The sequence below is a fragment of the Adelges cooleyi genome, unplaced genomic scaffold (assembly GCF_023614345.1).
Source record: "Adelges cooleyi isolate 19-005CV unplaced genomic scaffold, UGA_ACOO_1.1 ACOO_flye_CR_arks_rails_tigmint_CR_PRNA_30, whole genome shotgun sequence".
Taxonomy (NCBI): domain Eukaryota; kingdom Metazoa; phylum Arthropoda; class Insecta; order Hemiptera; family Adelgidae; genus Adelges; species Adelges cooleyi.
Genome location: NW_026095971.1, coordinates 22,024,087 through 22,041,874, shown reverse-complemented (window position 1 = coordinate 22,041,874; position 17,788 = coordinate 22,024,087). Strand labels below are relative to the sequence as shown.

The 17,788-nt window shown below is 31.6% G+C and overlaps 1 protein-coding gene across 1 annotated transcript in view; it reads left to right on the top strand.

The window, feature by feature from the left end:
* LOC126838743 (14 kDa phosphohistidine phosphatase-like) overlaps positions 1–13,053 on the top strand; it is a 94,374-nt gene extending 81,321 nt beyond the window's left edge. The window contains exon 4 of the mRNA XM_050573409.1: positions 12,816–13,053. Coding sequence (XP_050429366.1) covers positions 12,816–12,902 — 87 coding nt within the window. The 3' untranslated portion in view covers positions 12,903–13,053. The remainder of the gene's footprint in view (positions 1–12,815) is intronic.
* Positions 13,054–17,788: the final 4,735 nt, after the last annotated feature.

Below are 17,788 nucleotides of genomic sequence, written 5' to 3'. Positions count from 1 at the left end.
AACACTGTTCAATACCGCAACGGGTATTGATGAACGGTAAAATGATGGCAAGTTTTAAATTGGATTGAGTTTAACAAAATTAGTTCAACACAGGATTACACGCATTTATCTCACTTATTTAATAGAAAGTAATAAATTAACGAACAAGTGATTCGAGACCAAATTAGTTTGTTGCTAATTTTACAGCAACGGTTTTTTAACGAGTACACTTAATTTAACTAGAAAAGTTTGTCGAGTGTAGCTTGAACAATGGCAAATCTCATATCTTAGTAATCTTAGCATTGGTTAAGTATATCAACCCTACATTATAGACGCCATTTGTGTTGCTTGTGATAAAAGATTAGAGATTATAAGTGGAAAAAATTACTGAAATTTCTAAAAAAAAAAAACCTAAAACATAAGGAACATACTTCATAAAATTATTTCTAAACAACTGATAAGAGACAAGTGATAAGAAAAATCTGAGGTGTTATCAGTAATAGCTCCTGATAAGAGACAGTTGATAAAAGATCAGTTAGGTTATGGTTAGTTTAGGATTAAACATGTAAGATGAGGTCAAGGGGGGGAGAAGACTATTCACTAGATCACAGAGGGGAGGGGAAAATATATCTATGATTTTGCATTTTTCTACGTAGCAAAGAAATTAATGTGTTTTTAAATCGAATAATATTTTAGCTTGACATAAACGTTTTGTAAAAACTTTTGACACTTTGTACCTGTATGTTTTATTTCTTGTTTTCCAAGTATTCTTTCTCTCACTGTCGCGTGATGTATCTCAAAAACGCCCTTTTTATGATAACTGTTCTTTTTTCTCAACTTAATGTCACTTTTATACATATCCATTACCTACAAAGAGGAGTTTGCTCCGAGTTTCTTTAACGGCTCTTTTCATTACAGTAATTGTTATTTTCACGTTCACATTATCAAATGCTTTTAGAAAATCAACTAGGCTTTTTATACTATTCTAAAGTCACATTGGTCTACTGAATCTGTATTGTAAACAATATATTCTATGGTTTCAAAGTACATTTAAAAGTACAAAAAAAAAAATAGCTCTTTTCTAGTTGCTGTCTTGTTTTTTTTTAATATTTTATGGCTCAATCGAATTGTGCTGGCATTTTTCTTGGATCACCATAGAGAAACCGAGAGAGAAAATTTGTCTACATCTCGCCAAGCTAATTGCCCATTTAATAGTGTTCTAAAATAAGCGCTATAAAAGCTGCTAATTTTGGTTTATGGTGAAGCCCCACGAGCACCTCTTTTCACGACCCCAATATAGAACATTCCTTTGTTTTACGGTTTTATTCAGTAAAAAAATTATTTATATTTAGCATTTTATATATAAAATAGTATTCACCGACGATGGTCGCTCGACGGCTTCTTCCTTAATGGAAAATAATTGAAAACGGAAATCCTTGAAATGTATCGCTTCTATAGTTAATTAAGCGTTGGAATTAGAATCTATTCCAACAAACAGGTTTGATAATATTATTATACATCAATTTTCATATATAAAAAAAAAAAAAATGTTGTGAAGTAAAAATGTTTGTTGGTCGACTTGGATTATATTTGAAAAAGTTACTTTACGCTCTCAACAAGCAACTTTGAAAAAATGCCTTATCTAATATTATATTCAGAGGCAGCCCTATTGTGATTTTTAATTTTTTTACAATATCTAAAAAAAAGAAAAAGGTTCTTAAAAAAAATACATATTATTTCCAATGAGTTCAATAGCCCTGAAGCCGTCGAAACTTAATAATGTATAGCATGTTGTGAAATGTATATTTTTAAATACTAAAGCAAACATTTCATTGGTATTCAGTTAGTAAAAAAAAAAACACTTGCCAAGTCGGAGTCGACTCGTGTAGACTTTCTTGATTTTTTTAAGAATTATTTAAAATATATCTTTTATTACCAAGCGATACCTATCCTCTCGACAGGCTCTTTTCGATGAGATTAGAATCGACCCTCTATAGTTTCAGAGAAAATTAAGCGTTTAAGAATACATAATACACAGACTTTTATTGAAATAATCAATTTACCGCATGGGTGTGAAATCAGATCTGCTACTTAGTGTGTATTATCTTATATTAAAGCCAAGGCAAATATCTGTCTCCACACTATTAGTGTGTGACATTTTGTTTTTTTGTTTTTCTATTCACTACTTGCTCTTAAAAGTTATCAACATCAATTTTTTTTTCATTTCATACTTACTTAATTTTTTTTAAAAGTCAAGAAAGTGAAATTACGCAACGTGTTTACCTAAAGATCTAAAACCAGGTTCGATAAAAGCGAGTGGTTGCAAAAAACTTGAAAATATTAAAATATATGTAACAATGGTAACACTGTTGACCGATGCCATGTAGTTGCTATGTCATGATATCTTATCGTTGATTGTGTTTATCTCTATAAAATGTTATTTTCAATGTAAACTGTGTATTAAATTAGTTTTTCTTATTTGTAGATTTTTGTGTAATATTTATACCTTCAATATTAGGTAATAAGCTATGAGAAATTGATTTTATTTTTTAGTTATGTGTTTGTTATTTGTCATTATAAATTTTGTCTTACGTAAATATTAATAAAAATTTATTGTGTAGTAGTAAAATCAATCAGTTTTATTATCTGACTTCTAAGAAACAGAATTATTTATATATATATATAGTATATTACCATAATAGATTTTCGGCGATTGTGTCATCAAAAAAAATCAAAACCTTTTTTAAATATTATAAGCTCTATCGCCAAGGACGTATACCGTCACTTGGTGTGGGTGTATGGTATTAACTTGAAAGTTTATTTATTGGACCGAATACACTATGGAAGTATTATAATATTGTTGTTTTCGGTATTACAGTTTTTTTGTTTTCGTTTTCAAACCGAAAGAAAACTAATGTAAACAAAACGCTTTAGTTATTTAAACTTTATTGTGAGCACATATACTTACCTGTATTGATATAATATGTATGCTGTATTGCCAGGTAAATAATTGTGTCTTACATCGGTAAGACCCTGTACAAGTTTAATATGATATTTTTGACATTTTCGCTGTTGCTGTTTTTTTTTTAACTGAAAACAAATGCATACAAAACGCTTTAGTTATTTAAACTTTATTGTGAGCACATATACTTACCTGTATTGATATAATATGTATGCTGTATTGCCAGGAAAATAATTGTGTCTTACATCGGTAAGACCCTGTACAAGTTTAATATGATATTTTTGACATTTTCGCTGTTGCTGTTTTTTTTTTAACTGAAAACAAATGCATACAAAACGCTTTAGTTGTTTAAACCACAGACTATATTATAAAAAACGGACAGATACCATGACTCAAAACGAAATCAGTGTGACCGCAGATTCGAGCGTTAAACTTCAAAATAATATCACAGATTAGATTAAAAGCAATTTTAATATTTTATTTATCCGTGCGGCTACACTGATCACATCGGCCCTTATCAGTCTTTTCAATAGAGTGAGCTATCCGTTTGCGTTTAACCTTTGCTGTATGAATAGAGCTTGGATTTATTTCAAAAACAAAGTGGTTTCCCGCCACATGATATGACCGACTGTTGTAAGTATGGCGATCATCAATCGTTCGGGTCCATTAGATGGTGTGTACGCAGTAGGTTGATGTTACACACTAAGGGGGACACGCGATACGGGGTCGGTCGCTTCCGGGTCCAGTAACTTTATTACTAGCCAGACCAGAATGAGATAATATGCGCGTTTATCACTCACACGGCAACAGTTCTCGGTGGAGCTGATATATGTGCAATGGTCGTAGGCCCTTCCACATGTGTGTATGTATGTATGTGATATAATATAACGCCATCGGTCGTGGAAACTGCCGGCAAACGACGACTGGCGAGGTCAGGGGGAAAAAAATGATATTTGCCGAGTACGCTTCTCGATTGCAAATCATTTATATAAATCTCTTAGGTAACGTTGCCATTATACAAATTACTTTTCCAAACTATATACATATATATAGAGTCGGTCCCCGGACCCGGAAAAGGGAACAGATGTGCGGGGGGATCAAGTCAACGGCACTTCATAAATCGTCCAAGAACTTTTCCACTCGACGTTATATTACCCAACAGTCTGATTGTCATAAAATATATATAAATAAAATAATGTGTATTCTCAAAACCCTACAGGTCGGTTTGGATCCGCCAGCGTGACCCGGTCGTCGCTACGTCATTTGTCTCTATTAAATGCCCATAAAACGACGTCCACTGTGTATAAAATCACACTACAATCGCCTTTTGTAATTAAACAAAACTAGTTGTGGCGACCATAGGGTGTTAATCGAAAAAAACTTAGTTACTTTCTCCGCTCCACTGAAACAAATTTAATCATGGATATGTTATCTCTTATCATTTAACTCTTATCACTCATCTCTTATCTCTTATCAGTAACAGAAAGTGAAAGTGTAACGCAAAAATGACGACATACAATTTTGTTGTACATAGCCATGTTAATATTTATTCAATTGCAAATGTTTTTTAATATTTACTTTGATGCGGAGCTGAGAAGGTATTGTTTTTTACAATTATGTGTTTTTGTTTATCGTTTGTTTGTGTATGGATCCACGATATTTTTTAGCACACTGTTTCGCTTTTTCAGCTGAAGTTTTAGAGATTAAGATCCGAGAATTAGACCAAATATAGATATAGTATAGTCATTTCTTAAAAAACTTTTTTTTTTTATTAAGGAAAACCCCAATTGTTAATAGCATATTATTGTAGTTTTTAGCTCAAACAATTCCCTGTCTTTTTTTAAATTTACCATTTGTTTATATTGCATCCGGTTAGGAATTTAGCAAGTAGTATATCTATAGATTAAACAATTTTGTATTTAGAACATATAAATCGAAAAACATGTATATACAAATATTATTGCAGATGACACGTGTGTAGATGAAATGCATAACCAACGCGCCGTTCTATTAAATTGAACATAGAATGTCGGAATAATGATTTCCAACATCAATAAGTGTCCATTAACAACAAATATGTAATTCTTGATATTACTGATAAAAACAACCCCTATTAGTATTTTTTTAAATGTCATCTGGAAACATCATTTGATGCCAGCCTGGTGAAGTCAACCTGGTTAAAACCTTTTTCATTTCTATATGAAACACTTTTTATCCCACCCTTACGCCAGAAAATATTACATAAAAATGCTACTAGCTTAACCCCCTAAAATTCATTTAAACATTTTTAAAAAAAATTGTCATTATTAAACAAAACATACTGTCAAAAGAAGAAAAGCTTTCTTTTTGTCCACTCTCCTAACTCATACATTAATTATATTTATTTAGAACTGTTAGTTGCTTAGAACAGTTTCAATTTAATTAAAAATCAAATACTGACTTTACTACAGCATAAGTAATGTTGTAAACAAATGTTGGCCAAAGGAAACGTTCCATATATATATATATATGCAAATTTCCAAGACAAATGTTGCGTTTATTATGCGTACCGTTTCTGTATCGTCCATTTCATCTAATTGTATTTTTAATATGCGTCTTTTTCTGCAGTTTAATTTTGTTTTAGGATTAGTCCGGCAATTATTTGCAGGTTAAATCATTTTTTCGCAACGCAGCTTCCTGGAAACGCTGTTAAACTTAAAGTAATAAAGTCAAGTGGAGGCAAATGAAAATATGATAAAACAGAATTTAACAAATTTAAACACCCAATGTTTATGTTTAAAATATATTTTTCATCAAAAGACTACTTTGTCTTGTCTAACTGTCGGCTTGTTTCTGGCAAGAGTTGTTTTGAATTTGTTGAATTATAAACTGAGGTATAACACGATTAACTGGGTTTTTTTCCGGTCATCAGTTTGCCAAAAAATATTGTTGTCTTCAATTTAACTTCTGCGGTTAGGTTTTTTATTTTTACTCAGATTTCAAAACATTTTTCTTATTTCTTATGTATATTGTACATAAATCCAATATTCTTCGTACGGTTTATTTACTTACTTTTTACCCTTTGTCAATGGTGTTCTGGTGGCGATTTAACTTTTAGGTCGACCGAAACTCTACACAAAAACATGTGTATTCCATGCATTGATGAAATCACAATCCTTCTTCGACTTGGAAAAGCTCTTATGAAAAGATGCCGCACAATCGATAAACTGTGTAAGATATTTTCAGAAACATATTCAACACTGACAAGTGTTGTTCGTTGCTCGTCACGCGCAAAATCTATCTATTTAAACATCATATTATAATGCCTTGCACTGGGCAAAGAATCAATCAAAATGGCGAGCGACAGTGTGACCACTTTAAATTTTAAAAAAATAAATACTTTCTTTTATAGGTCGTTATAAACTGCACAGTATCGCACCTTTATCGATTATATACAGAGTGTCACATTTTAAAATACTAATCGATTTTTCTCCAAAAATACTAATTATATCAAAAAGTTGCTTATTAGAAACTTATAGAGTACAAAGGGGGACGTTATAAAAATTATAAAAAATTGGGTCTAAAATTCAAAATGGCCGACTTACGGTCAAAAACATGTTTTTTTTAAATGGAAACCATTTATTTTTTGTTAACCAAACAAATGTTCTTATCAAAACTAACAACTTTTGTAAGAAAATTTTTTCGGTAACCCATAACTTAAATTGTAAAACCCATAATTTGTAAATTAAGTATCTTAAACTATTTTTAGTTTTGTTATTTTATTTTGATGCATATGGTAACCTTGGTTTGTGTGGTAACCATGGTATTTTTAGTAACTTTGGTATGTGTGGTAATCATGGTATGTGTGATAACCATAGTTTTTGTCTTTGTGATACACAGAAAAGAGGATAACATTAACGATAAAGATAATGATAATGTAATGGTAAGGTTAGGTTAGGAAATTATAAACGTACCACGGTTACCACACATACCGTGGTTACCACACATACCAAGTTATCACACATACCACAGTTACCACACATACCATAGTTACCTCACAAACCAAGGTTACCACACTTACAAAGGGTACTATACATGACAAGGTTACCATATGCATAAAAATAAAATAACAAAACTAAAAATAGCTTAAGATACTTAATTTACAAATTATGGGTTTTACCGAAATTTTTTTCCTACAAAAGTTGTTAGTTTTAATAAGAACATTTGTTTGGTTAACAAAAAATACATGGTTTCTATTTTAAAAGAACATGTTTTTGACCGTAAGTCAGCCATTTTGAATTTTGGACCATATATATTTTTTTTTTTTAGACGTTCCTCTTTATACTCTAAAAGTCTCTTATAAGCAACTTTTTGATTAGACAAGTATTTTTGAAGAAAAATCGATTAGATCGATTAGATAACATCAAATTTAAAGCTCACATTTTTAGACATTATCAGGTATGACAGTGTCGTAAGAGAAAAATGGTAATTATCTTTATATTGCCTACCCTGATTCTGCCACGTTTTAAAATCAAGTAGGTACCCGTGGGCGTTGTTAAATTATTATTATTATTATTAGGTATCAATAACCAAAATCCATCTGTGGGCAGCGCAGTGCGCGAGTAAATACTATGAATTAATCGAATACTGTCGAAAACTTTGTTGACAAGTATAAATGAACAACACCGTGCAACGGACAAGTTCAACTTTTGGGGTGAGGGGGGGTGCATATGTTATGCGGAAACGGCAAATTGGCTTAATCAAAATAACAGCTGCCCATAGTGGGAGTGATTTTAGCTGGCCTGAAATAGAACATTTTTCGTATGGTATTTATTTATCTAAAACTATATTTTCGTATTATATTTTGTTGCCGCCTATCCTCAACGATGATGGATGAAGTATCACATTAGATAATATGTATCAAGTACAGATTAACCGATTAAAACGTATAATAGGCTCATTCGGATTGTTGAATTTAATGCACTGCGCCTGAGCACGTACATTATACATGTTAAATAGTTTGGCTATTTTAGTGCATTTTTTTTTTGTAAAAAATGTATCCATATTTAGTACCGACCAAGTGTTTTAATTTCAACACGGATAATATGTTATTGGGCTGGATACAAAAAATATTTAATTTCGCCGTTTTCGCATTACACTTTCACTTTCAGTTAGAGATAAGAAATAATTGATAAGAGATAAGAGACAAAATATATGTAATAAGTGATAAGATACAACATATATGTAATAAGTGATAAGAGATAACATATCCGTGATTAAATGGTATTTCTGTGGAGTGAGGAAATAACTAGGTTATTTTTATGTTATTATTTTTTTTTTTAAATAAAATTAAGCTTATATTATGTCATGTAATTACAGAAATATGCTACTTTGTTTACATATAATTGAGTAGGAAAATTTCTTAGAGGGTTGATATATATGTATATTTATATTTTTTTTATATAAACCGAAGAAACGTATGCACTTTTATTTGATATTCTAAAATTTTCCCCCCTCCCTTCGTACAGGGGGAGAGGTACATCAAGTGGGATGTGGCTGTCGTAAAATTCATTTTGAACTATTGTATTTGATAAAAACATTTTTTAACTATTCTAAACAAAATGTTATTATGTGACTAAAATAAACTGATTTTTATAGATTTTTTTTTTTCATGTATTCTATATTTTTGACAAGCTAAAAAGTTTGATTTCTTGCGGCCGAATAACATTGACCCGAGGTAGGAAAGAGAGAGAGAGAAGGTGAGAGAATTTTCTACTGAAAAGGTAATGTCAATGTGGATGTAATAAATAAAACATTTATTTCTATAAACGTCGAACGGTTTAAAATGAGATTATTTGGCCCTTTAGAGTTGCTTGAAACGATTGATTAAAGTTTGGTCGGCGAGCCTGCTGTTATTGGTCACTGTTGTTAAATTGTTCAACACTAACAGGATTATTTTCTAGTTCGTGAAGGGGACCGAGACGACTTGGAAACCGACAAGATGACGGTGCTCGGCCATTAAACAAACCTCATTATCTTGTCGAACACAACTGGGATTTTCGGGCCTTAAGTCTTACCTGAATTTATGACCGTGGCTGTCTACTGATTAACAAGCACAGGGGGGACCGCTTCTTATGTCGCCTCGGCACGACAATAATGTAGAGAAACTTTCAAAGTAGAGTGAAGTAAATCGAATAAGTATTTAATAGAGGGGAAACGTTTTTTTTTTTTTTTTTGAGATAAAGAGCCACGAATACACTCTACGACAAATCAGAAACTAAGTTTGGTAAGTGCTTCTTCTAAACGGAGACAACTATAATGCGAATGATATCAGCTCGTCGAACCTTTAAATCATCCAATACCACCCACACTACTTTAAAAGTATTAATTTAAAAATATTGTAATATTATAATATAGGATTTTCTTTAATAAATATAAGCTGACGCGGGGTCCATTAATTCGTTAGAGAGATAAGTAAAAAAGCACACACACTAAAGAGGGCGGCCGGCAAAGACCTATAATAAAAAGCAGCAAATAAATTATAATGGCGATTTAACACGGTTTGCTCGGTTCTTTTTATTACGACCCGTTACGCTTCTTCTTAATAGATAATAATGCTCTGTTAAAGAAGCGACTCGGGCTTTTTTCTAGAAATATATCACAACGATATTCCGTCGATCATTTATAAGCATTAGAAGAGCAAGCATATCTAACAAAAAACAGCGAGTTGTGTTTTTTATAAAATATGACCTAATTGAGTAAAATATAATTTTACTTTCTTATCGATTGTCTTTTGGGGGAATTAATGAATTGCGTGTTGGTAGGTATTCCGAGTTGATTGGAATTATCGGTTAAGTACAAAATCGATGTGTGCAAAATCCATTCCAATGGCTTCTCCTCCGTAGCTCTCTGTATTATAATTTACAATCATGTTGTTGTATCGGTTCTGAATATAATATTATAATACCACGATGGATACCTCTCTCTTGCTGCCTTGTGTGTGTGTGTCGTCTCGATGATTCCAAAAGGGGCTTCACGTCGGTCTAATTCCGTAATTGTTGCAAAGGCATACTGTATAGGTGTATTACCGCACGGAGGCGTATTTGAATTTAATTTCAAATCTGCGATACATACCAAATGTACAAATGTAATTTCCGGATTATATGCCCGAAATGGTGGTTTCGGTCGAGCCAAACCGAAAAGCAAACCAACAACCGCGCAGAGACTGATTTTGCATAATAATTGATAATATATTCGGTTAAAAATGTGTGTTGGACTTTCACGTTGATTTCATACCGTAAGTACAACACTGCACTGTCCATAGCGTAGCGCATCACAGAATAGATAATAGCAGAACGGTCACTGACGACCATGTTGTAACGACCTCGCATTGACGTTACCTTACCCTTTTCTTATCTATTTAGTACCTACTATCAATTGGAAATATTGATATTACGGTTTGTATTTTATACCATATATATATACGTTTAAATTAGTTATACGTTTTAAATTTGCTAAATGCTAATATATATTCGTTTAAATCAGTTATAACTTTTAAGTTTATTAATATGCGGTGTATGAGCGTGTGTTGACAAATACAATTGCAACAGAGTACTCACAAATTACACACACACACACTTAAACCTTTATTGCGACACTCTGTAAAAATATTAAATAGTTATTTAAAATAAAAACCTTTTGAAGCAATTATTTCTAGTCGTTTAATCGATGACTCGTTTGAATCGTTGATCGTTTGACTCTCGGATGAAAAATTATATTCTAATTTTAGTTTTTCGAAAATGGTCACACTGTGACGTCGTAAGACGTATGGCCACCGCGGTTTTTGTGTGATAAGTCTGATAGAGTAATTATATATATATATATATATATATTATTTTATCATAATACAGAGTACCAACCGCTTAACAATGAGGACTTTTTTTTTTTGTGTGGCCATACTGACTAAAACCAGTATGGCCACACAAAAGAAAAAAAGTCCTCATTGTTAAGCGGTTGGTACTCTGTATTATGATAAAATAAGTTTTTCCCCTTTGTCTTACAATGTTTTTTTACTGTTCTCGTTGATATCTTATCACCACAATAAATTGAACGGTATTTTATTTTCATCCAACTAGACAGACTGACTTAAGTCCTACTACTTGTGTCGCATTAAAACTACTGTATTACACCAATAAATATAATAAACAAAACCATAACTGTTTACAAAATAACTGTTCAGTGTAAATACCAGATAAAAATAACTCTTAATAAACTAATATACAATTTATTGCTAAGGTAGTCTGTGCTTAATGTTTGCCATTTGGAACACGTCTTATACCTATTCTATTAGCGTAATCGATTTATGTTAAAAAAAAACTAATTATGAACTGTCAAAACCGTTAAAAAGAAATTAATTTTTAAAAAAAATTACTCCCAAGCAAGTGTGGGAGTTGGGTAATTTTATCGCAGTCAATTTTTTTTTTCTACCATTTATTAATCCGAATTTCTTATTTTGCTTTAAATAAACTTAAATAATTTTAAATATTAAACTGTATAAACTTGGCGTTCATTTGATAGCAGAAATATAGAGTTAATAATATTATAAAATATCAGTACTACAATTAAATGTCAAATAACAAAATATATTATGCTACAATACTAATTAGTAATGTTTTGACTTTGACGGTTTTAAATCTCATCATTCTATTAAAATATATTTACTCAAATATAACCGGAATATATACACACTAAATCAGTTTTCCATTAGAAAATGTTTAAAGCCAACAAGAAATAATTATATATTTTATTTTCATTACTAAATTATTGTATGCATTTAAGCTGTAATAATAATTCTAGCAACTATATTACTCGAAGGTTATTTATTATTTATATAATAATATACTATCTACTAGCTTAACGGTTTTGTATTTTATTCTGCATTAATATTAATTAATAAATTGTATAGTGTGTGGGTCACAATACATTTTGTTCGCATTGACTCAAGTTCCTTTATTTTGAATCCAAAAACCGCCAAAAAGAAAGTGACCAATAATATAACGTGTACTTAAAATACAATAAAAAATTTACATTATACACATTGCCGGTGTTATTTTTCTACAACAATAATGTGTTACTATTCATAGATTCTACTACTAGAATTTAAAAGTATAATAGAAAATTATAAATGGCACAATTGTGCAGAAACTGTCCAGACAACGAATAAAACTACTAAATGTATTTTTTTGAAAAAAACTCAATACAACTCTAAAAATAACATAACAAAGGTAAAATAAAAATAAATTGGGCACTATAATAACAGCGACAACAACAATAGAATACTCGCCCACCAATTATTTACCGACAAAGAAATAAACCCAAATGTGCAAAACTTGCGGCCAATACGATCAATTGAATCAACAGTGTCAAATAAACCTAAGCCACCTCTTATTTTCTCTTAAAAAAGAATGGCAATTTTCTAGTTCAGACATATTTTGGTCTGGGGTGAAAGGGTTTATGATATTTTTTTATTTTTTTGGTTTGTCAACTGGAAGGGGTGAACTTTTTACATTGTTGGCCCGATAAAGCACCTCTCAGGTTAGATATATTTTATAATCTACACGAAGAAGTCGGTTTAACAGCTATCAAATCACAGTATTATCAATTTAAATAAGAATAGGAGAAATGCCACGAAATTTGGCCTTATAATTAGTTATTTTTTTTTTTGCAAACCAGATAGCTGTGTTGACCAAAGATATGTGTTGGTATAGTTCGTATTTTGTTGTTGATGTTAAGAAATTATCAAAACTTATATGCACATAGGTACACTTACCAAGTGTGGATCAAAACACTGTCTTGGTGATAAATCTCAAATTTTGTTGTGTTGTTTTTGTTTTAGCAATACGGTCCGGCTGATCATAACATATCGGTGGACGTTTTGAAAAAAGCCTATCCGGACTTCCGGGTGACTTGCAACATCGAATGAAGAGTACAGCTCTATACAAAAGCGAATAGATCAATTATTTCACTGATACATTCGTGTACAATCTAATTTTACTTTAAACCCGCCTACAATATCGGTTTTCATTTGGTTTGTCAGCAATAAAATATTTCTCAATAAAAATGTACACAATATACTTAATTATTGAATAAAAGGCGTTTTCGCTCTACTCCTTTCCACCCTCCAGTGACCATTTTAACAGAAGTGCAAAGTGTTTATTACTTAATTGTGTATTTTGCTAGAAATAAATACATTTAATTCGGGTTATGGTTGTTAAAGTAATTAACTAATCAAATATATCAAAGCATGTATATCTATATTTTTTTTACTAGTGTAGTTATAGTGTAAAACTTGCTATTATAACACATTTTTATAGGGTTTTCTTATTTTTTACAGTCTATACATGGTTAAAATGTTCTAGAAAAAAAATACAATTCCACATCCTTATAAAATATAGTCAATACACAGGCGGCTCGTTTAGAGGCTATCTTCACAAATATATCAGAGAAGTAAAAATAACGCCTTAAGTATTTTTTTAAAGAACTAATAAGGAAAAAATTCAACCCACCCTTGTTAATCTTGCGGTATACGTTAACCTAACGGGTGAAATATTTCCTATAGGGATTCTTCACCATTTTTGGTAAGCTCTGTTACAGGTATTAGTGTGAACTGTCTTTGCTCGAAGTAGTCAACATTTTTAAATGTTCAACACTGAAAACAATTTTAGTTGAGTTTAGCAATGATAAAAAAAAATCATTATCGTTGAAATAAATATTTTTCTTTGTTCATAGTACTTTAACCGAACGCGCTAATAATTGTAACTATTATTGCAACAACCCCATTATATATATATATATATATTATTATTACTGTATTGTATGGTAACAAACACAGTTTATATTGTAATAAAAATAAAACATGAATTCGTGCTGCTACTGCTGTACTTGTTTTAGTACCGCCATTTGCTGGTGCCGTCGCCGCTTTGAGGGGCAAAAGGTCAATTAATTTAAAACAAAAAGAGGGTTGTAAAAAAAAGGGGGGGGAGGCGAGAGTTGGCGGAAAACAGTAAAAGGTCGCCGTAGGTACATGTACGACATTTTAAAAACACAAATATAATGTTTTAATTAATATAAATGGTTCTTGGCACTTGTCAAATTGAGAGCAAAACCGTCGCTAAAGGGGAACATTATTATTTAGTTAGAGTAGCAAGAGCCATCTAGGTAATCATTTTCTCGAGTGACTTTATTCGTTTTTAACACACCGGAAATAACGATTGCTCGTATACCTAATGGCCTAGTTTACTTTAATCCTATCCAGGGTGTTCCAGCATGAAAGGTAATAGGTGATTGAACATCTGGGGGACCCCCAAATAAGCCCCCCGTTTTCATTAATTCGATAAGTCAAAAATTGAAGACTTCGACAATTAAGTAAAAAAATAATAACTTAAAAAAAAAAAATTATTCCCTGTTATTCAATGCAAAAAACTCACCTTAAAAGAGGGGTCACATCATTTTCAGTCCCTTTCGGCCCCTAACTCAAAAAATGATAAGATAAAAATGACTAGAGACCAGAAATAAATGATAAGTGATAAAAGATAAATGCTAAGACATAATTCATAAGAGATAAAAGAAAAGAGATAATTGGTAAGAGATAATCTCTAATCTCTCATAATTTATGAGAGATTAGAGATCAATGATAAGAGATAGGTGCTAAATGATAAAAGATTAGAGATAAATAATTAGAAACAAGAGATAAGAAATAAATAATAAGGTATTAATGATAAGAGATAAATGATTAGAGACTAGAGGTAAGAAAAAAAAGATGATAAGAGAAGAGTTAGGGGCTGAAAAAGACTGAAAATGTAGTGACCCCTCTTTTGAGGTGAGCTTTTTGCACTGAATAACAGGGAATAATTTTTTTTTTTTTTGAAGTCATTAATTTTTTACTTAACTGTCGAAATCTTCAATTTTTTACTTATCGAAAAAATGAAAACGGGGTGCTTATTTGGGGGTCCCCCAAATGTTAAATCAACTATTACTTACCTTTCATACTGGAACACCCTGTAAATTCTGTTCTTTAAGACCCACAGACCTAATATCAATTTACTTGTTCATTTAATATACTTTATCAAAATGAATTGTTTGCCTTGTCTACAAAAAAAAAACAACACACGATTTATGTTTGATCCTGATGAAAAAGTAATTTACCAAAAGTCGCTTGATGTAAAAATTGATTCATTTAGGCACACAAGAGTAGACAATAATATGTTTCTGCAACACCGTGTGTACTGTGAAAATAGGACATGGTTAAAATGTGATTGATTAAATCACGAATTCAGACTTTGACTGAGAAGACTTACTACCTTTCTCCGTGTCTTTATTACTTATTCAAAACTTAATATCCATCGTTAATACTCTTGTCTCTTAGTTAAAGACTTCTCCTCATTAGTCCTGTGAATAAAACAAGACAAGACTTCAAAATTAAATGTATTCCTATGCAAGCAAAAAAAAAAAAAAACAACAATACAACAAAATGCTGGCCTGATAGTTGGACATGGCCATGACTTTATTGCTACCTTTGTGAGAAGACATATTTTCTAGACAGAAACGATACCCTTTTAGCAGTGTTTTTTACCGTTTATTCGACGTCTCGACGTTAAGTTAATTTTACATGGAAAAAGGTCGCAGTCTCGTCAAAAGCCCGTCCCACTTATGCTTAAGCGAAGACGCCGGTTCGACTACCGCGAAAACCTTTGTAGTAAATCCTCGCTTGTAAGTCACAAGCAAATTACATTTTGTGTACCAGACACGCACGAGCGGATCACCTGAGAAGTAAAGAAGTATACGGACCATATTTTACATCTTGCACGGTGTGTTCTATTTCTGTTATATTTTTTATTGAAACGCCACGCGGCAACTCGTGGTAAATCCGATTTCCAAAATTGTTTCCAAGAAGTATTCAAACCGTATTGAGCTCACCTTATCTGCGGATAACTGTTTAGGTTTTAATGACCGAACTTGAAGTATAATGTATGGAAATGTCAAGTATGGTGACGGAAGGAAGCTAGACGATTATCAGCCGTCTCTTATCAGCATCCGTAATCAGCTGTTTCTTATCACGGACACACGCACGCAGATATAAATATTAGTGATAAGAATGGAAGTCGACGTCCGCCATTTTTGTGGGATTTATGTGTTTATAAAAAAAAAATATATATATATCTGTGCAGACAGCAGAGTGACCTCTACAATGTCTCACCCTAAAAGGAAGAGACTAAAAATTGAATTTTAAAAAATAAACGCCACTCACATTGTGTACACCTCTCGTACTATTCAACGGGATCTTGCAAAACTAAGAAGGAAGTTTACGGCGGTAGGTAAGTCAGAAAAATCATAATAAATACGCGTGGGAAATATATGAATGTGTCATCCATCATTATGAAACAATGCTCGAGTCGGTTTTTTTTTAAGAAAAAAATAGGAATCGTTCCTTCCTTTTGTACCGTTTGTTTCACAATAGCAATAATATGTAAATCCCTGATTAAAATCTGACTTAAAATCTGGAATAAAATGATCGGTATTTACTCAAAGCCTCGTAAAATTAGTTTTACTTTCATCGCTTTAATTAATTTCCCCCTGCACCGCTCAGGTACCGTGTAAATTATACTAAAAAGGCTTCTTTTGAAACTTGAGAAGTACATACATATAATCAAATATATTGCATACAAAGCTCTGAGGTCCGTTTGTGAAACAATTTTGCTGCGGTTGTTGGGCCGAACCGAAAGACAAAATAATTATATTTAAGAGCACACTTCGTGGAAATGATAGCGAATAACAATCGTTTAAGTTTGTGCAAGCTATTTTAATCAAGTCTCTGTTGTAAACGATACGCCTCCAGAGGGTTTCTGAGAAGATTTCTGGAAACTACAGTGCCTAAGTAACCCTTTTGCAAAAGTCGTTCCCACCTACAACAACTTAAAGCTTAGGTAAGTACAGCTTAGACAAACACGCCCTTACTTAAATTAAACGACTTGTCAACGCAAAAACAAAACGACAAACACGTTTAAAACGAAACATTATTAACACATCGCATTGTTAAAACAATAAACTTTAAACCGACCAATACATTTGTTTGTGTCCAGTTTTTAGAGTTTAGAAATTGAAGAAAATAAATAATAATAATGTATAGGTAAACAAGAATGCTAGTCGCAAAAAAAGCCCTTAAAGTGAATGAAGAAATTGGGCAAGCAATTTAAAATTTTTTTTAGGAAAAACAATCTGTACAAAATAAATTTACAATAAGTTTTTTTTTTGACATTTTCAATAACATATCATTGGTAGCGTTAAAGGAAGTCGCCCAATGGTAATTTTAAATTATGAAATATTTTCTCGAGTCGATTTAGAGTAGAGTCACCACTTGTGGGTTTATTCATAATTGTATTTACTTAAGTCGGTTATGAATAAACCCACAAGTGACTCTCAACTTTAAATTGACTCGAGAAAAAATTTCATAAATTAAAATTGCTTGGCATTTAATTTTTATTTCTTCATTCACTTATAGGGTTTAATTATTTTATCTTTGACAGCTCAGCGGATCAGTGATCCAGTCAAGTTAAACAATTACATTTTTAAAAAAAGTCCGTCAGTTGTCAAGTGAGATTGTTTAATTTTTTATAATATAAACCATTTAAAATAGAACATGACAGCTGCTCTTGTTTTGTAGGCGCAGCCCATGTTGTTTTAAAAAGTATCAATCTAGTAGTGACCTAGTCTTTGATGATATTAAGGAAAATTTCAAAGCCAGTACGTTTAAAGTCATTTAAAATTCAGTACAGGAGAAAGAGTACAGTGTAGTATTGTATATTTTTATTT